General features: G+C 47.4%; 1 protein-coding gene across 5 annotated transcripts in view; it reads right to left on the reverse strand.

Moving 5' to 3' along the window:
- Window positions 1–16,790, reverse strand: part of CSNK2A2 (casein kinase 2 alpha 2) — a 35,721-nt gene extending 18,931 nt beyond the window's left edge. For 2 of the 5 annotated variants that reach the window (XR_008425664.2, XM_053914750.2), the window contains exons 1-4: window positions 16,314–16,781; window positions 15,442–15,553; window positions 6,843–6,944; window positions 4,609–4,659 (exon numbers count right to left, since the gene is read on the reverse strand). Coding sequence is in view for 4 of the 5 variants with exons in the window: in XM_053914750.2 (XP_053770725.1) it covers window positions 4,609–4,659; window positions 6,843–6,944; window positions 15,442–15,553; window positions 16,314–16,417 (369 nt within the window). In the remaining variant the exon portion in view is untranslated. Of the gene's footprint in view, window positions 1–4,608; window positions 4,660–6,842; window positions 6,945–15,441; window positions 15,554–16,313 lie in introns of all 5 variants that reach the window. The other 3 variants (XM_053914751.2, XM_053914752.2, XM_053914748.1) reach the window with 2 other exon arrangements.
- Between the last annotated feature and the right edge of the window lie 2,346 nt (window positions 16,791–19,136).

Consider the following 19,136-nt stretch of genomic DNA (forward strand, 5'->3'; position numbering starts at 1 on the left):
ACTCAGAGCCTCTGTAGGCTAAAGCCAGCACCCAGAGAGGAACGGCCCCAAGCGGCCTCACTCCTGCTGTTCCATGCAGACGGGTCCACCGCCTCCAGTTCCGGGTCAACAACAGGATGGTCCACTACAGATTCCAGAGCCTCACGCCCAGCAGCTGTCATTTGGGAGGATTTCCCACTGTCAGCAGGTCCCCAGCCATGTGTGGCAATCACCAACACAGCAACTCTCGCCCTGGACAGAGGGCTTGCACACCTCTGACATACACAGCTCAGTCTACGCACAGGGGTTCCAGGGGGCCCCCCACAGGGACAAGAAAAAGCGGGGGGGAGTGGGACAGAAAGGGAGAGTGAAAGATGTTCAGTGCAGGTTTGGCACTGCTCACCCCTGACCCCAAGATCCAGAACAGAACCGAGGTCAACATTTTTAGAAATTAAGGAAGCAGAGCAAATCAGTAGTCAGGGCCCACCCCTGTGTGATGCAGAAATTCTCCACAGATCAATACCACCTTCTCCAGGTGGAGCATTTGGAATGTCTTACCAATCCCCAAAGTGTCCAAGGGACACATACTTAAAATGTATATTCATTTTTATTGATACTTTTCAAAGGCATAGAAAACTGAGAAGCATGTCTCAACAGAAATAACGACATTTTGCCCTGGCTGGTGTGGCTCAGTGGATTGAGTGCCAGCCTGGGAACCAGAGGATCACCAGTTCGATTCCCAGTCAGGGCACAGGCCTGGGTTGCAGGCCAGGTGTCCAGTTCGGGGCACGTGAGAGGCAACCACATGTTGATGTTTCTCTCCCTTTCTCTCTCCCTTCCCTTCTCTCTAAAAATAAACAAATAAAAAATATTTTTTTAAATCTTAAAAAGGAGAAGAAATTACAATACTTCTACTTCAAAAAGGCACCTTACCCTCTTTGAGACAATTTGGAGTTGGGAGTTTTCGGTAACTATTCACTTCAACTTTTAGAGACTGGCTTTTCCTACTGCTTTGTTTTGAAGTTTTGTCTTTTGTTCTAAGTATTACCATGTATCTTTCACTATCACTTTGACACGTATGAAGTGTTATAACTGATGATTTCAAGGAGAAATTAACCAAAACAGTACCTCTACCATAAAATGTAGTATCAAGGGAAAAAATGAGTAAGGCCATAAAAGATATGAACTAAATTAACAAGCTTAATATAAAAACTGACCATGTACCAAATTCCAAATAGTCAACATTATATTGATCATCTTCTCTGGACACAGTACAATCGAATTAGGAATCAATAATAAAAGTATTTATTTATTTATTTTAGTTTAATTTTTTTCAAAGTACAAGAAGAAGTTTGTTTTGAAAATCACAGAGGCAGAAGAAGCAAGCCATGGAGGAAATGGGGTCAAGGAACGAGGCAGAGTGGCCCTTGGAGCGCAGGAGAGAGAAGGGTGAGGAAACACTCGGGGAGATGGGGATGCGGCCAGGAAAGGCCTGGGCAAGCTCCTAACAGGGAGAGCGCTGAACTTTTTTTTTTTTTAAACCAAGTGGATCCTGGATCATATACTCACAACCACAAAGGATATTCCCAAACAATCGTTTCTGGGAAACTTTTAATATGGACTATATACCGTCTGTTCGATGTCATTACTGTGTAAATATTAAAATTTTTAAGTGTACTAACAGTATTGTGGTTACGAAAGAAAATGTCCTACCTAGTTCCAATGCTAATATATTCAAGAGTGAAGTATCGTGGTGTCTGCAACTTTAAGATGGCGTCAGCAAAGAGAGCTAGAGATAAAAAGGGCAGTGTAGAGGGGATGGGGGAAATAAATGCAAACGTGGCAAAATATTAGCTGATAAATCTAGGTGAATAATGTAAGGGTACGGACTGCGCTACTCTCTCCAATTTTCAGTAGGTCTAAAAATTTTCCAGGCAAAAAGTTTGGGGAGAAAAAACCAAACCCACAGTCTGGAATTTGTACTTCTATTTTGAATGCAGAAGTGAGTTCCATAACCATGAAATACGCTAAAATGGTGCTTGAGGTTTATAGACTCACCACCAATCAAGACAGGAGACAAGTAAGGCGTTGTTACCTCAAGAAATTAAGAGGAAAAAAAGTGAAAACTCAAGAAAGAAAAGAATTAAGGAAGAAAGAAAATCATAAATTAATAAAACATAGCAGGGGAAACAGAATGAAACAGAAAAACAAACAAAAACAACACCTGTGCCCTGACCCATGTGGTGAGCTCAGCTGGTTGGGTGTGCCCCCCCACCCCCCGCCCCACCCTCCGCAAAGCACACAGCCTCGGGTTCAATTCCCGGTCAGGACACATGCCTGGGTTGTGGATTCGGCTGCACATCTGAGAGGCAACTGATCCATGTCTCTCTCTCACACAGATGTTTCTGTCTCTCTCTTCTCCTCTCTCTAAACAAATAAAATCCTAACACACACACACACACACACACGCACTAAAACAGGGAGCAAGGGACAGCCCACGTGACACCCCTCAGCCCTCCTCAGCGGCGGCCACCGAGATGCCAGCAGCCAGGCTTGCGTCCTAGGGCCAGGAGCTGACAGTCCCTCCTCAGTAGCTTCATTGCTCCAAAATATGAGCAGACACTCAAAACCATAACATTTCAGATAAATAGAACAGAGAACAAAACCAGAAACACTCCAAAAAAGGAATTTGGAAGGAAAACAAGAGACATGAAGAAGAAAACAGGGAAACAGAAACACGGTCTCAGCGAGAAAATACAAGATACTACAGAGAACAGAAAAGAGCGGGACACTCTTTCAAAGGGCGCAGAGGTCTCAGACAGGAGGCCTCACATCCAAACGCGTTCAAGGGGTGGGAACAAAGGAAAAAGGGGAGAACATCAAAGCACATTAAAAATACTTTCCCAGAACGGAAGGACATGAGTTTCTAGACTAAAAGAGCCCAGTGAGGGTCCAGGACGAAAGACGAGCGCCCCTGTGAAAGCTCGTCGCTGGGAAACTTCAGAGACTGAGAACGGAGACAGAGCCCACGAGTGTTTGGAAGAACAGAAGCCAGGCCCCGTCAGATGAAGCCAGAACGGCGTCAGTGGGAAGAGTAGAACGGTCTCTTCAAAATTCCGGGGAAATCATTAGTTGGGACCTGGAGTTCTATACCACAGCAAATACGCAGCAGGGAGGCTAACACGGAGACGTTTTCAGGGGGGCGAGCCCCTAAAAACATTAAGTTCCCGTGAACCTTTTAAAGAAAGCTCCGGGAGAGTGCGTGCCATCAAAACGTCCCTTTTTAAGTCAGCGTTCTCTAGGGAATCAAAAACTGACCTTCTACATGTTGTTAAACCATCCCATCAGTGTAAGAAACACAATATGCTGGAGTGAAAGTTACACGTGTGGCTGGGCAGTTGGTGAAAACTCATTAGGAAGCAGAGGCATTTAAAACTGAGGGATGTCCCTGTGAAGCTCCATGAAGACTGCCTTGGGAAGTTCTGTAGTAGGAAAATGTTTGGTTTCAAAGAGCTCGTCTGTTTCTTAAGAAACACACACACCCTTGAAAAACCAGGTCATTCATAGTGAAAGGGAGGTCAGCGCATATTCCAGCAGTGTTTTACCAGCGAAGCGCTACTATGCCGGTTAATGAACAAATCTATACCCCGCTTTTTAGAGTTCCCTACCGGGCTAACAAGGGAAATCTGTTACACGTGGGGAATGCTACGCTGTATATAAAACTTGCTTATTGTTTCACAAGTCATAATACCCTCTTTAGCTTATTTTCCACTAATTAGCCTTACAGATGTTTTAGTGATTAAGAAAAATTAAATGTGAGAACAAGGCTCTTTTATTTTCACCCAGAAGCGTCACTCCTGATACCAGCACATTTCGACTGTGACTTGGTTTTGTCCCTAACTTCCACTGCAACTAAATCACAAGGCAAAGCCGTCGTCACCTAAAGGGTCTCTAAATGCCCCTAAAAATCAATACCACTTTTGATTTAACCAAGTTTTCTGCTTCTTGTATTGGTTTTCACATTATGCTCTGCTATTCCCATATACGCCTGGCTGCCAAACCTTATTGCAAGTTAAGGTCGCAAAACAAATTCATGAAAAACCAGCTATAAAATCGTGCTTTTAGAAGCACATTTCAAAGTCTAAGTTAATACACATTGTAAATATAAGAAATGTAACTAACCCGGGGTAGGGCTTTCCTGTGTCCTCTGCTCAGTATGCAGTGTACACGAACACACAGAGTCTGAACCCGATGTATTGCTGCTTCTCACACGAGCCCTGTCCCTGTTCATCACTTCCCATCAGCTATGTAAGGTTCCCAAGACAATCAAAGTTAACATCTACCTAAATCTGCTAAACAGGGGTGTTACAGCTGAGGCATTTAGCTGAGACCCAGCCTGGCAGCTATTCCCAGAGAAAGCAAGGCAAAGGGTGCTGAGTATTAACGCCGAATCCAAGAACCCTGACCCCTTCCCTGCATCCCGTACTCATGCTGGAAGGAATCCAGTTTGTTATCTCCTACGCTCGCCAATGACCTTTCTGCCCCCTTGTGTTCCAGAGTATCAACAGTAGTGAGCCACCTCCCCACCCCCATGAGCCCCCATACCAGAAAGAAGTAGTATATACGCACCTTAAAATCTGTATTATTGATATATTCGAATACCAAAGCTGGTGTCTTTGACTGCAAGAGAGAATACGAATGCTTATTAAGTATTCAAACAACAAATGTAATTTGCTTCTGTTGCACTGGCCCATCCTCAGATCCCACTTAGATGAAAAAGATTCATCCACCAGGGAGAGACTAGTAAGAAAGTATCCTCTTGAAATTTTATGTCTGGAATTTGCTTCAAAATAACAGTGGGCGGTGGGGAAGAGGGCGGGGCTCCAATGGACGAATGCAGTGGGCAGGCACTGGCTGGCTGCTGAAGCTGAGAGCTGCGTGCAGACAGGCTCGTCATATTCACTTCTCTAAGTGGTTGACATTTCTGATAAAGGGGTTTTTTGGTTTATTTTTTAAAAGAGATATATTCTCTGACCAACCTGTCCGGCGGGCCTGGCACACTGTGTGAAGATTTATACTCTGCAGAGGTCCAATTTGCCGACCACAACACAGGTCTTTTCGGGGTCCAGGAGGAAAATAGCTACAGTTATCAGTAAGCCCTGTGAGATCACGTCCTTGGCCAGCGACCATTAGAGATGTGTTCCCCAAAATCATATATAATCAAGTATTTTTAAAGCAATGTAATCTTTAACTCAGTGAGTACAAAATAGTCAGTATTTCCTTGGTGTGAAACACAGATTTTCAAATGACAGGTTTACTTAAGTGAGGCAGAAGAATGCTGATTCTTCTACCTGCCTTATTGTCAGTAATAAGCTGTCAAAATCGGGAGAAAAGCAGAAGCTTAAAAGCACTCTAGAAAGGAAAAACATCATCTTGGAGAGCTTTATGACTGGGAAGTTTCGCTGAAGGACGCAGGTGAAGTCACTGAGGCCACTGGCCACAGGTCTCTGCCAGATCCGAGCACTCCTCACCAGCCCCAAGCGGAAGGGGTTTCATCAAGACCACCGGCTCTCCCTACAGGTTGGGGGGACGCTTGTTCCTCTCTAAGCCAGGGGATGAGGGCTCCCTGTTGGTTTCATCCACTTAGATTTACTTGTTTTACTTGTCATACGTCGTGTAACACACACACACCCCTTAAGTAAGAAGTTACAGAAACAGAAAGACAGCTATCACTAAGCTCTGTGTCACTGCAAAATCAATCCGGTCAGATCAGCCTGGGATATATTTTTAATGCCAATTAGATGCAGTCTGAGAATAGAACTATCCTTCTCAGTCTTTACAGGGACCAAATTAAAAAACTTTTCCTTATTCTTCAGTTCCAATCTTGGGCCAGTTAGTTATTACCCTCTGTAGACTGGTTTCTGTATCCGAACAATGTGGTGATACAGTGACAGTACCTACCCCACGGACTGTTGTGAGGGGTAAATGACACTCACCGCAGTGCCTGGCGCACGTTAGCTACGTTGTTGCGAGGATTTCTTTAGCAGATGGATACAAAGACCTACTTCTTAAACACACAAAAGCTACCGTGGGAGACCAGGGATGTATTTGAGGTAGGCAAAGAACAGAAATGAGACGGAAAGTGGTATAAGTGATATAAAAAAAGCCTCAGTTAATCATTAACACTTAAGGTTAAGTTACTTCTGGGAAGAGAAAAAAAAATTAAGCAGCATCACTAAAATGGGTACAAATTAAGCATTTTAACAAAACATATTTCAGCTGTTTTTGCATATGCCACGTGAGCATATGCAAACGGTGGATGCGGAATTAAACTCCAGTAGGAGAACCAGCCAGCTTGCCTCCCAAATGGCCTGGCCTGTGGGCCTATGGCCTGCTCGGCGCCCCCCACCGGGTGTCCACATGGGGTACTTGGTATTTCCTCGGGTAAACCCAAGTCTTCGAGGTGAGATAAAATGATGCTAACCGGGAGTAACAAGCTTACACACAGACTGGGAGAAAAGCGAGGCCTTAAAAGAAATACTCAGCAAAAGCATAGCTGAGATGAGTCCAAATAGTGAGGCAATCAATCTGGGACAGGGATTTGTCTACATAGCAGACACTTTTAGGTTCTACAGGACTGGTGGTGGCTGTTTTCTCACTGCGCCACCATGATTTCCTGTTTTTCAAAATCATTCGGTAGGAAAGACAAACACAACCATCCTCACTATGTAGTATGTCTCATCATATTGGGTTCTATGTGTGTGTGTGTGTGTGTGTGTGTGTGTGTGTGTCTCTCTCTCTCTCTCTCTCTCACACACACACACACTCTCACACTCACTCTCCCCCAACCTTCAGGCACCTACCACAGGGTCCTTCACAGTGTCAATCAGCTTAATGATATTCGTTCCACCACGAAGGTTCTCCAGAATCTTAACCTCTCGTTTTATCTTCTTTTTCTTCACTGGCTTAAATACACAAGAGTAATCAGAGTAAGACTCCCTTTGAAATTAGTAAGTAAAACTTAAATAAAACGATGTTAGCTGATCAAATGGATATTGCAGTATCGTGTGCACTGCGTTACATTAAAGAGGAGGAAAAAACCCAGATAAATGGGCCTGCCCATGAGAACTTGAGAGATTAAGTTAAATAATGTACAGACTTATAGCTTATGTGTCAGATCTTTAAGTAGGGCACTTAAAAAAAATTTGAACGCCCATGTCATACTTTAAAAATAAAATGCTTACTGGGTAACTGCCAAGTGGAAAATGTTACAGCTCTCAACAGCTGTATACATGCACCCGCAAATGGAAAAACTTCCACAAAATGGTGAGACACCTGCTCTTCCAATGAGTTACATGTAATTTTGTCTTTCAGGAGTGAAGACCAGTTCACTGACATCAAGTTACAAACTTGTTTCCCAGCTGCTGGCGCCCATTTCCTGCCGCCACTCCCATTTCCTTAATATCTAGAATCTGAAATGAGCGCAGAGCCGGTAAAACGTCCTAACAGATCCCATTCCCAAAGAACGAGATAATGGATCAGCAAAGGAGAAAGCAGATCTCTCACCAGCAGTGACTGAAAACCTCAGCTACCTCCTGCTCTTTCAAACTGCTCAATACAAAAATTAAAGACCTCGATCAAAAATACTAGTATTACATGTGTTATTGCTTAAGTGGCCCAAAGAGTTTGAAGTATGCACATCAGAATCAACGGTGTTTTACAAAGCACTTAGCACAGTTCTGGCACACAGGACCCCATAAATGTCAAATTTATTATTTTCAAATTTGTAGTTAGTAGTAAGTCTTATTTCATTTCCACAAAATTCCCATGTACAGATCCAGCCAAGGTGAGCTATCTGCCCAAGGGCTACCAGCTACCAGTCGAGAGTGAGGGCAGGAGTCACGCCTAGACGGTCTGACTGCAGGTCTCACTGGCAGCCGTCGTGCTTTCATTTCCCAGGGGCGGCCACGTAACCAACATAACGAAGAAGGAATACTCCCTCGCTGGGACACCTTCATAATGAAGGAGCACAGGCAGAGAGGCCAGTGGTCTGCTGTGAAACCAGACTTAAAAAGCCTGTGTGTGTGTGTGCGCGCGCGCGCACTGGTGGTGGAGTTGGGGGTGGGGGGGGGGTCGTAGGGGGAAATAACTTACACCTATGCCAGAGAAACCTTCATCTGCTGTTGGTCGCTAAGCTACAGTTTTGAACTCACAACAAAACAGAGGGAGAAGATGAATGAGAGACGGAGCACCCCCATCACCGATAAACAGGAACTCAACTGAGAGACCGGAGTCTAGCGGCATTCTTCCACACCAGCTGCCAGCGGTCATGCCCACTGCCCACTGCCCCTCGTCAGGGCTCCCAGCAGAGAAGGTGTGGCTGCTGTGTCCCTCCCCCATCTCCACTCAGCAGTCTCACTCCTTATTCTCTTTCTCGAGATTAGGGAGGCTGGACACTTTGGCACAGCGCAGCACTCAAACACGAAGCCAGAGGACAGACTACAAAACGAGGAGCCCGTAAGCTCCAAAAATGCCAGTGCCGCCGACGTTTGGGATTCGGACTGAACCACCGTTCTGTTTCTCATTCAAAAGACAACTTAATGTGACACACGACCTGGGATTTTTTTTTATATAAAGAACATTATAAGGACAATTGGCAAATGCGAACAGGAACTACCGATGAGCTAACAGCATCACGTCAAAGGCTCATTTCTGATTTCTGATCCTGGCACTGTGGGCCATGTAAGAAATTGTCCTTGTTTTTCGGAAATACACACTGAAGTAGAGATGACTGCATATTTACTCTCAGGCACTTAAAAAAATGTGTAAACTAGATATAAAGATATGTGTGTGTATATACATGGAAGAAACGAGAGAAGGATAAAGCAAATGTTAACATTTGAGAAATGTGGGTGAAACATACATGGGAATTCTTGCAACTCTTCTCTGTAAGTCTGAAATTATGTCAAGAAGTTCAAAGAAAAATAAAGCTGGCTATCACATGTATAAATTTAGCCAATGCTGCCAGTATATTCAGTGTAAGAAATTCTCCATTTGTCACCCAGCACAGGAAATCCATTACGGATCCGTGGGAGTGGTAACAGAGAAAAACACACAACCAACCAATCACAGCCAGGAGCCGGCACACACCAAAAGCCCGTCTCCCGCCCTGCGCATTAGCACGGGGGCGACCCACTAAGTGCGCTGCTTTTATGACAGTGCCACATACGAAGCTGTGCTCTGCCATCCTGCCATTCAGCCACAGGTCAGACAGGGGCACTGCTTCTGGACAACCCAGTTAAGATCAAGGTATCTTTCGTTATGTCTAAAGGTAACTTACAGACCAAGTGAACCTCTTTCGCTGCTCAAATGTTACCTGTTCAACAATTCCCAAACAAGAGACAGGGGACAGCAGGGCAAATGAAGTGGCACAATGGAGTCAGGCAGCAGCTGGAGTCCTGCCACAGTGACGAAAGACCAAGAGATTGTAAACCAGGAAAGTGGCCAACAGCCCAGGACATGCCCCTCCAAAGCATGGGCGCCTATTCCCTGTGGGAACCAGACCTCAGGGACTCCATTCAGCCTCAGCCGCTTCTTCCTGAGCCTGGGAGATGCTTCAGAAGCTACAAAGCCAATGCGTTCCCAGGGAGTGAAAGGGACTGACTCTACACGCAGAATTGGAGAGAGAAAGTTAGGATGGGTAAGGGAGGACCCTTGCATCCTAAGGAAAACAGATCCTGAATTTCACAGAAACAAGGACGCTCTGACACCCCAGGCCAGTGTTCGCACTCCCTCACCACCGGCAACAAAAGTGGAGAAAATACACACATTTTTATAATAATCTCATCACTGCATTTCATCACAGGCCAAAAAAAGTCTCTCCCAGTAACATTCATTTATTACAATTCAGAGGTTATCTGTTTAAAAGATTCTAACTGAATCAGCGTAGCTATTTTCCAAACCAAAAACAAAAAAAAAATTTTTAATCAAAGCCTAGCAGAGAAAATGGCAAATGTCTTTAAGATTGCATTTATTTATTTTCAGAGAAAGGAGAAGGGAGGGAAACATCAATTGGTTGCCTCCCATACACACCTGACCAGGAACCAAACCAGCAACCCAGGCATGTGCCCTGACTGGGAATCGAACTGGTGACCTTTTGTTTTGAGGAATGACACCCAATCAAGCCACACCACTCAATGGCAAATAGCTTTAAAAAGGAAACTAAACCAAGTATTTTTAAAAAGTATTGAACCAAGTTTCAAAATAAATGAAGTCTGGCACACACCTAACAGAGACTATTTAAAGGAAAAAACTCATTTAAAATTTTCTGTGCGTAATCTCTGAAAAGGAACGGAGGGAGGGAGGAAGGGCCTTCTCGGAAGGTTTCTTCCCACATGGTAGGAGTCCCAACTATTCAGCAAAACCTTGTTCAGTGTAATCCAAGACTAAGGTACTTTTTCTCTTTCCCTATTTACCAACATTTCCAAATTTTAAAACGAAGGACAAATTTAGTTATGGGATGCTTGGAAACGCAGAAGTTGATCAGGTCAGTAATCCGTCCTATTTATTTACTAGAGCTGCTTTTTAAAGCCAGAACTGAGAATGAATTCAACTACTAGCGTTCAATTATGAGTGAATATGTAAACCAACATCTACCAAATGCATACAAATAAATCCCAGCAAATGCTAGCAGGCAAAGTCCCATTTTAATTTCTTGCATTTCAAAGTGATTGATAAATTCAAGACTGGCGGGACTATAGTTCAGAACTTTCAAATCTGGATTTACTTTTATTCCGCTACCGAAGTGTCAACTGCCCCAACGAAGATACAAGTTTCATCACCTGCAATAAATAATTACAAAGACTGATTGCCAGACATGCAGGATGAAGCGAGGAGGCAGTTCAGCCCAGACGACAGCATTTACTTTATCTCGGTGCCATACCCAAAACCTACCGGGCTGACCCGAGTATAAACATCACCTGAGCAACACCATTTCTTCACTGCAACCTTTCCCTGATCTTTCAAGTCTCATCTTTCCACCCATTATATTACCAACACCTTGAGCGTAACTACTTTCAAGATTTAATTTTATTTTAATTTAAAAAGGCGAGGCACATAGCAGGCCTCTTGACTCTCATTGAGAGAATGTTAGTCCTTTTCACTATTGGTTCCGTCCCCTAAACCGCAGGTGGCAAACGCAAGGCCTACGGGCCGAATCCGGCCCTCTACCTTGTTTCTACGCAGCAGCGGTGCTGAGCTCTCGCTTAAACTGTAAGTAGTTGCATCTGTACAGTCCTAAAATTACATTTGGCCCTTTGAAGGCAACCGCAAGGCTGATGTGGCCCCCGGTGAAAATGAGTTTGACACCTCTGCCCTAAACCATTCACTTGGCCCAACGAACATACTGTTAGTGTGCTTACTGCTTTGTAAGTGCCAGGCACAGTTTTACACACATTTTAATCAACATCTAACAGTACTCTGAGATGAGTGTTTTTAACAGTCTTCCAGGACACCGAGGCACAGAGTTTAAATAACTGCTGAAGATCACAGAGCTGCTGAGTTTCGGAATTAACACCTGAATACAGGCGGTTTCTTTCCAGGGCCTCTCTCCCCCAGGAAAGAAAACCACTTGGTAGATTACTACAACATTCTCCTCTACCCACCCACCTACCCACACAACTCATGCGTTTCCCCGACAACCCCACCGGTAAACAGGAAAGCCACACCCACTTTCCACATGAGGAGAGAGTCGAGGGGGTATAAACTAAGCTGATTCTAGAACCCTTGTCTTCCGCCCCCCATTTACAGCACTTCTCACCCTATACACCACCCTGATTTTGAGGCGGCAAACCCTAAACTTAGGCTCCACAAATTACCTGCAGCCATGCTCTATGCAAGAAATCGAAAACTTTGTACCAAGATATTCTTTTCACACATGGTCCACTCTCCGAAAAACTCCAACAAACGTGTTAAAGCGATAAAACCGTTAACCAAAAACTCTGGCACGTGACCATGCTGAGATGTGGAGGAACTGGTTAAAAAAAAAATGGAAAACACGGGTTACCGAGGCTTCCAGCTGAAAAAGTAAAGTGGCCACTTCACCTGCTCACTCAGCATGCTGCTGTGGATACAAGTCGGAACCCCTGTCTGCACCCACAGAGCTCTCTGGGCGTCCCCTAATTCCATACTCCAGCCAGCAACCCACCGAAGTCAGGATTTCCTTTCAGGAGAGGGACTCCAAAACCACTAGCACCAAGTACACTGGACGACTAGTGAGTGTTCGTCAAGCCCCCCAGGACGTCAACAAGTCAAATATCCAGCAAAGGTCCTTCCTGTGCTCCCGCGTCTCCCACAAGAGGGAGAGTCCTGAGCCTACTACTTCTACTCCCCAGCATGTGACCTTGGGCAAAGAGCATGCTCTCTCTGGGTCTTGCTTTTTATTGTTTTTTAGCCTCCCTAGAGGGCATTTTTTCATTGCTTTTAGAGATAGAGAAACATTGATGCCAGAGAGAAACTTGGTTACCTCCTGTAAACGCCCCGACTGGGAATCAAACCTGCAACCTTTGGGTCACAGGAGAGCTCCAACCAACTGAGCCACACTGGCCAGGGCTGGGTCTTGCTTTTCAAAATATGGTATCGCTCTTAACGTCTACTCAGGAAATATTTAAAGGACCCCAGGAACCCCGATAAGTGCTAAAATGCACACATGAGCAGCTCACAAAATGTTTTTATCTTTGTATGTACTTTTCTAAGAGGTACTACAAAGGAATTGAAAAATTGTTTTTTCAGGATCAAGAGATGAAACTTTAGGCACTGAAGTGGCATTCTACCCTGCTCTATCAACCCTCACTATGCCCCTCTCCTATTTTTCTTTCTTCTCCTCAAAACAATTTTCGTCAAAAAAACACAGCCATCCTACCAACTGGAAAGTTTTAAGATTTCAGCCTCGGAATTTCACTTCAGGATAAACAGTAAAATTATGCTTACCACCTTCTAAATTCCCAAGGCCTCTTAATAACCAACATGTGTTGATCAATAAAATACTTAGAAATCTACTACTGATGCAAATTAAGTGATACAAAATTCCTCCGCGGTCTTTCATCAGCCAATCACTCTCATACACTGGAGAGCACTGACGGAAATGTGACAAGGAAGACGCCCCTAGTCCTCAAGGAATGTACCTTTAGCTCGTCACTGCGTGCCCATTAACACACAAATTCCTTCCTGCGGCTGAAATGTAGGAGGCCTACACAACGAGGAAGTTTTTCTACATTCCTCCAAATTATGAGCAGCTGGTCCTGTGAAGGACCTAACTCCCCAGGACCAAACACCACGACAGTAATTATGAGTCATAATTTCAACTTCTCTTGATTAGAGGAAGCACAACTTTGGATAGACCTTATTCTTAAAAATATATATATATTTTTTTTCTTAAATTCTACTTTAATCCAGCCTGTGAGAACATGAGAAAACCACAGTAACACCATTAGCAGCTTCTTACCCCATCTTTCAGATAGAACAAAATCTGGATGGAAATGCCACAGGGATTTGAAAAACATAAAGAAGTGAACGCAGTTTTCACCAGGGAAGCAGGTGGTTCGGGCCGCGCCCTGAAAAGAACTCGCATCGAAAAGAAACAAAACAACACTTCATTAACTGGAGCATCGAGGGGGCCTCCCAAGCCTTATTCCAGAACACTGGAACTTAACCTGCCCGCATCCGACGCTAAAATGAGCAGTGAAAAGTCAGGAAGAAATAGGAAACAGGAGTTACTCTCTTGTCTGGAAAAACAACCTTGAGCTTCCACCGTGGGTTCCCTAAATAATGTATCCTGCAAATCTTCACAACAGGGGAAGCCTACCTGGCAACTGACGCCATCAAGTTCTCTAAAGGGATGATGACTGCCGAGCAGCGGGATGCTCTCCTAACCGAAATACTGTTACACACACACCTGAATGCTGTTCCTTCCAAAAACAACACCCCAGGAAGCCGCACTTACTCGAAAAGTGCTGCCATCACTCCAAAGTTTAGACGTTTTTCTGGACTTGCTTTAGAGTAAGCAGTTCATTCTTCTGAATGCACAGCGGCAGAATATGGATATTCCTAGTTTCAATCTATGCCTTGCTTACTTCCTAGAAATACTTTAAGCAGCTTACATTAAAAACTCCTATGCTTACGTATACAGGAGAAAATGGTATGGCTTCCCCAGGTGACCCTTCTTAAAGAAGCCTTCGGTAAATCCTCATGCTTTCTAAGTGTTAATTCCTATCTGGGGAAGAGAGGAGTCAAACTCTTTAACATCCATTTCTCCCCTCCCACCCACCGGTTTCTGACAGCACAAACAACGGCTTGTTTCTCTCTACCCCCAGTTCTGCTTCTTCATCACTAGGCTAGGATGGTACTAAGGGCGAAGTGATCACTTCTCTGAAAGGTGATTTCCAGACAGTGTAAGCCTGACCCCTCGGCATTAAACAAGGACACGGGTGCCCTAACTCTGTCCTTCAGACACAAAAACAGTTTTCAACCTCAGAATCTTATTCACAAAGCCTCCGCAGAATGTCCACACTGGAAGTCCTGCATCTGTGAAAGTGCCCGATTACTCTTTGATCTTCTTAACATCTCACGGAATTACACGCACACAACATTAAATGATCTGGCAACGATGAGGAGCCTTCACAGATTATTTTTTAGTTCACTCCATAAAGCACCGTTTAAAGCTACCCACCCAGTCAGTTTCGTAAAGGGGAACTCAGCCCACTCTTCACGCTCACAAAGACCAGGACAAAGACCAGGTCTTCACCCAAGACACGACAAGAGGTCGACCTTGGGCTGCGGGACCAAACACTGTCTTGTTCCAATCATTACTTTAGTGATTACGAGTGTGCTCATCCGCTGCTCCCAATTTCGCTTTACTGCAGGAAAAAGCAACAATGAAACTTCGGGCATGCCTTGCTCACTTCATCCACCCCACCTGCACCTCTGATCGCGCAGGAGGAGAAGAAACAAGTGATCCTCCATCCACTGAGGTGTCTGTTTCCCTCCATCTAGGCTGCAAACTCATCTTTGAAGCTGCTTCCAGTGTTTCCAACTTCCTTTCTGGACTAACTTCGAGTAACCAAGTCAGGGAGCCCTTGGAAGGATGGGATCTTCGTAAACAGGCTTTTCTTTGTTCCGAATACCTATTTATTTTGTAACAAATGGCGCCCCTCTGGAATTTGCACTTTGGGAGTCCATCATTGTATTTCAAAACAAGGATGCTGCTGAACTATCACGCTTAGATTTGAAACAGGTCTGGATATTTTCTTACAAGTTCGCCGGAAAATGGCGGGGGAGAGGGGGGAGCATCAGACAGAAGCGATGTAGGAGAGCTTGGCCTGCTCATTCTAGAATGTAGCTGGGGGAGTTGTACCTTCCGACCTACTGGGGGGGAGGGGAATGTCATGCCACTCATAAGACACTCACCTTGAGAATTTTCACAACCACTCTCTCATTGTTGGTGATGTTAATGGCCTCAAATACTTCGCTATACTTTCCCCGACCAAGTTTTCGAACCAGTTGGTAATCATCTTGATTACTGTGAAAGGCAAGAGGGAAACATAAATGCCAGGACTTGGGATGGACCCAGCCTAGGCGGACTGCACCCCACCACCCCACCACCCCGCCCCCAGCCAGCCACTTCCAGCGTCCAAACACTTGCAAGTGGCCATCCATCAGGCCCCAGCTCACCCCCTAAATGAAGGCCACAGCACAAACTTGGCTCCCTCCACTGTGCACAGAGCTCCTAACCTAATTGGTCCCCCCTAACTTGGGGAGAGGAGGCAGGAAGGCACCGCTCGGAGCCCATCGAGATGGGTGAGCACAGCATCCACCCGGGGCTCGCAGGGGACCCCCCTGCCCGGAGAGCCACAGCACCTGCCCTGGTACACCGCGCTTGCTTTGAGAATCTGAACGTCTTTTAAAAATTTCCTCCCACCCAGCCCCATTTCAAAAAAAAAAAAAACTAAAAAACTAAAAAGGCAGGGAATTTTAACAGCTCCAGCTGTTGACTTCCCATCCCAACAGAAACCCAGAAGTGCGAGCAGAAGGGGCTGCTCCCTCCCTCCCACCAGGCCCTGGTCCCCGGACCCCTCTCTTCTCCCCAAGCAGAAAGCATTTCTCGGGGTTCGGGAGGCAGAGGCGCGCACGGCGGGGAGACAGGGACGGGAAGGGGGCGAGGGCACGGGGGCAAGGCTCTGCCCCGCACCGCAGACCCGGGACGCGCGGGCCCACAGAGGACCGGGCGGGGCTGGGGGGGGGGCGGCGAGGGCCAAGCGGGGGGGCGGCGGCGGCTTTACCCCCAGCTCGGGACGTGAGCCTCATAGTCCCAGTACTCGCGGCTCCTCAGGCTGTTCACCTCGGCGTAGACCCGGGCCCTGCTGCCCGCGGCCGGGCCGGGCATGGCGGGCGGGACCGGGGGGCGCCGCGGGGCGCCGAGGGCGGCGGCGGCGCGGCGAGGGGCGCCGGGCGGCGGGCGGAGGAGGCGGCCGGCCGCGGGGCGCCGGAGGAGGAGGAGGAGCGAGACGGCGGGCGGCCACGCCAGGCCGGGCCCGCGGGGGCGGGCGGGCTGGGGGGCGCGGGGGGCGCCGGCCGCGCCGGCCGGGCCCTGGAGCGGCCGGCGGAGCGGCGGGACGGGCGGCGCTCGCGCTCCGCGGCGGCCTCCGCTCGGCTCGCGGCCCCAAGGCGGCGGCGGCGGCGACGGAGGCGGCACCGGCAGCGGCGGCCGCCGGCCGGGAAAGGGACAGCAGCCGCGGCGGCGAAGGAGAAGGAGGAGGAGGAGGAGGAAACCCGGAAAAAGGGCCGCTCTCTCTAGGAGCGGCCGCCTCCCGGCCGGGCCCGCCCAGGCTCACAGCGCCCCCTGCAGCGCGGGGGGACCCGCCCGGCGGCGCCGGCCCCGCCCCCGGCTCCCGCCGCCCGGACCCCCGCTGCGAAACCCGCGGCCTCGGCCGGGCCGGACGCGCTCCCCCTCCCCCACCGGCAGACTGCTGCCCGGAGCCGGAGCCCCGTGTGCCCTTCGGGGACTGTCCTGCCCCGAGCCCTCCGCCCGCTGCTCATCCAGAGCGTACCCACCCCGACCTCCCCGTGAGCCCCCTGTGCAGACTGTTCCGATCGAGTCCTCTCCGGTGATTCACTCTTAGCACTCAGGACCGCCCTCACCTGAAGATGTCTCCATCCCTTCCAGAGACACCCCCTCCTCCCCGAGGGGCCCTTCCCTGACACCTGGAGACTCCTCTATCTCAAGCCTCCCCCTCTCCCTTTTTCCAGAGCCTTCCTCATAAAACCCTTCTCTTACACTTTCCCAAAAACCTCCTTCCAGCGCTTGCCTAAGAGCCGTCTGAATGTTCACTCCCTTTACTTGATTAAGCTGGCAACGGCCGGGTTGCTCACTGTGAAGTTCCTGTTTTTCCCCTTCGTAATTAAAAAAGCAATATGTGGGAGACACTTAGGGATTAGACAAACACCCTGGTTTTGTCTGGGAGGATGAAGAGCTGGAGAGTTGAGAGAGTCCTGCCTGAAGGGACAGGCTAGGGGTCAGGCATGGACTGACCGCCGGGTGGCCAAGCAAACTTTGGCTGTATTAATATGTTGTCTTTTTGCTCGTAACACTCTTGTCCCTTCGATCTTCGGGACCTTTCTTTTGTCTTGTGCCCCCACCCTTTATCATGAGAACTTCCTCACGCAGCCCAGGTTGCTTTGACGCCAATCCTTTTTTTTCACGTTCTGTTTCCTAGATGAAACCCTGCTTTCTCTTCCTGAATGTGGTGAAGAGGACAGACTGTGGAGTCAGATCCATCCAGGGTTGAACCCCAGCTCTGCTTACAAGCTGTGTGGTCTTGGGCCAATAACTTAACCTCTCTGTGTGCAGATTTTACAGCATACAAACAGTAGTGACACCTACTTCACAGGTCTGTGGGGAGCATTAGACCTGGTAAAGCCTGTAAAAAACACTTAGAACACTGCCTAGCAGATATTAAGTGCTCAATATTATCACCACAGACCCAGGGCTTTTCTCCGGTCACTTTCCCCTCCCTGAGACCACCACAGACCCTTTCGGTTCCTTGCATCCTGCAAGTTTGCCCACCTCTACCTCCTCCACCTCCACCTTGCCATGCTCGACTCCTTGTTCCTCTTTAAGTCCCACCTTTAAGGTCACTTTCGATGCTAGAGTCGATACTTCTCCGGTCAGTGCCTATCCACATCCTTCAGAAAGTGGCATATTTTGGTGTGTGGGTTTTTTTTTTTAAAGATTTTATTTATTTTTGAGAGGGGAAGGGAAGGAGAAAGAGAGGGAGCGAAACATCAATGTGTGGTCACCCCTCCCATGACCCCCACCAGGGACCTGGCCGCAACCCAGGCATGTACCCCGATTAGGAATCGAACCGGCAACCCTTTGGTTCACAGGCCTGTGCTCAATCCACTGAGCCACACCAGCCAGGACAGAAAATGGCATATTCTGTAATTATCTCTTTGTCTCCTCCGTTGTGAAAACAGCAGGAGAGCAGACTGAGTCAGCACGCTCATCCCTGGCTCACCCAGCATTCACCACAGTTCGAGGCTTTCCGTGCACCCAGGGTAACCCACAGTCCGCTTATTAATTCCAAAGGGGAACCTGGAGGTCATCCCTTTAACCACGAATCAAACTTACCTTCAATAACGGACCATCGGGCCCTCTGACATGATGCACCAAGAAGGGACATGCTATCTGCCAAAAATGCTTAACTTGAGTCTAATGACAACACCACCATCAGACAAATCCAAACCGGGGGACATGCTACAGAACAGCTAGCCTGAACTCTTCAAAAATGTCAGTGTCACCAGAGGAAACAGAACTCTGCGGCAGCATCCTTGATGAAAGGGGCCTGAGAGGTACAACTGAATGAAGTCTCTGATTCTAGATTTGATCCTGGGTGACAAAGGCAGGAAGGAAAGGAGGGAGGGAGCAAGGAAGGGAAGGAGAAAAATACAGCTAAAGGCACACAGCTCTATTGGGACGACGGGGGAGATGTGAATAGGAGATACATGTGTACATTACACAATGGTATTGTCCAGTGTTGCGAGTGTGAGGATTATACTGTGGTTATGCAGGAGAATCTCTTGATCTTAGAAGTTACATGCCAAGT

Source organism: Desmodus rotundus, chromosome 12 (assembly GCF_022682495.2).
Source record: "Desmodus rotundus isolate HL8 chromosome 12, HLdesRot8A.1, whole genome shotgun sequence".
NCBI lineage: Eukaryota > Metazoa > Chordata > Mammalia > Chiroptera > Phyllostomidae > Desmodus > Desmodus rotundus.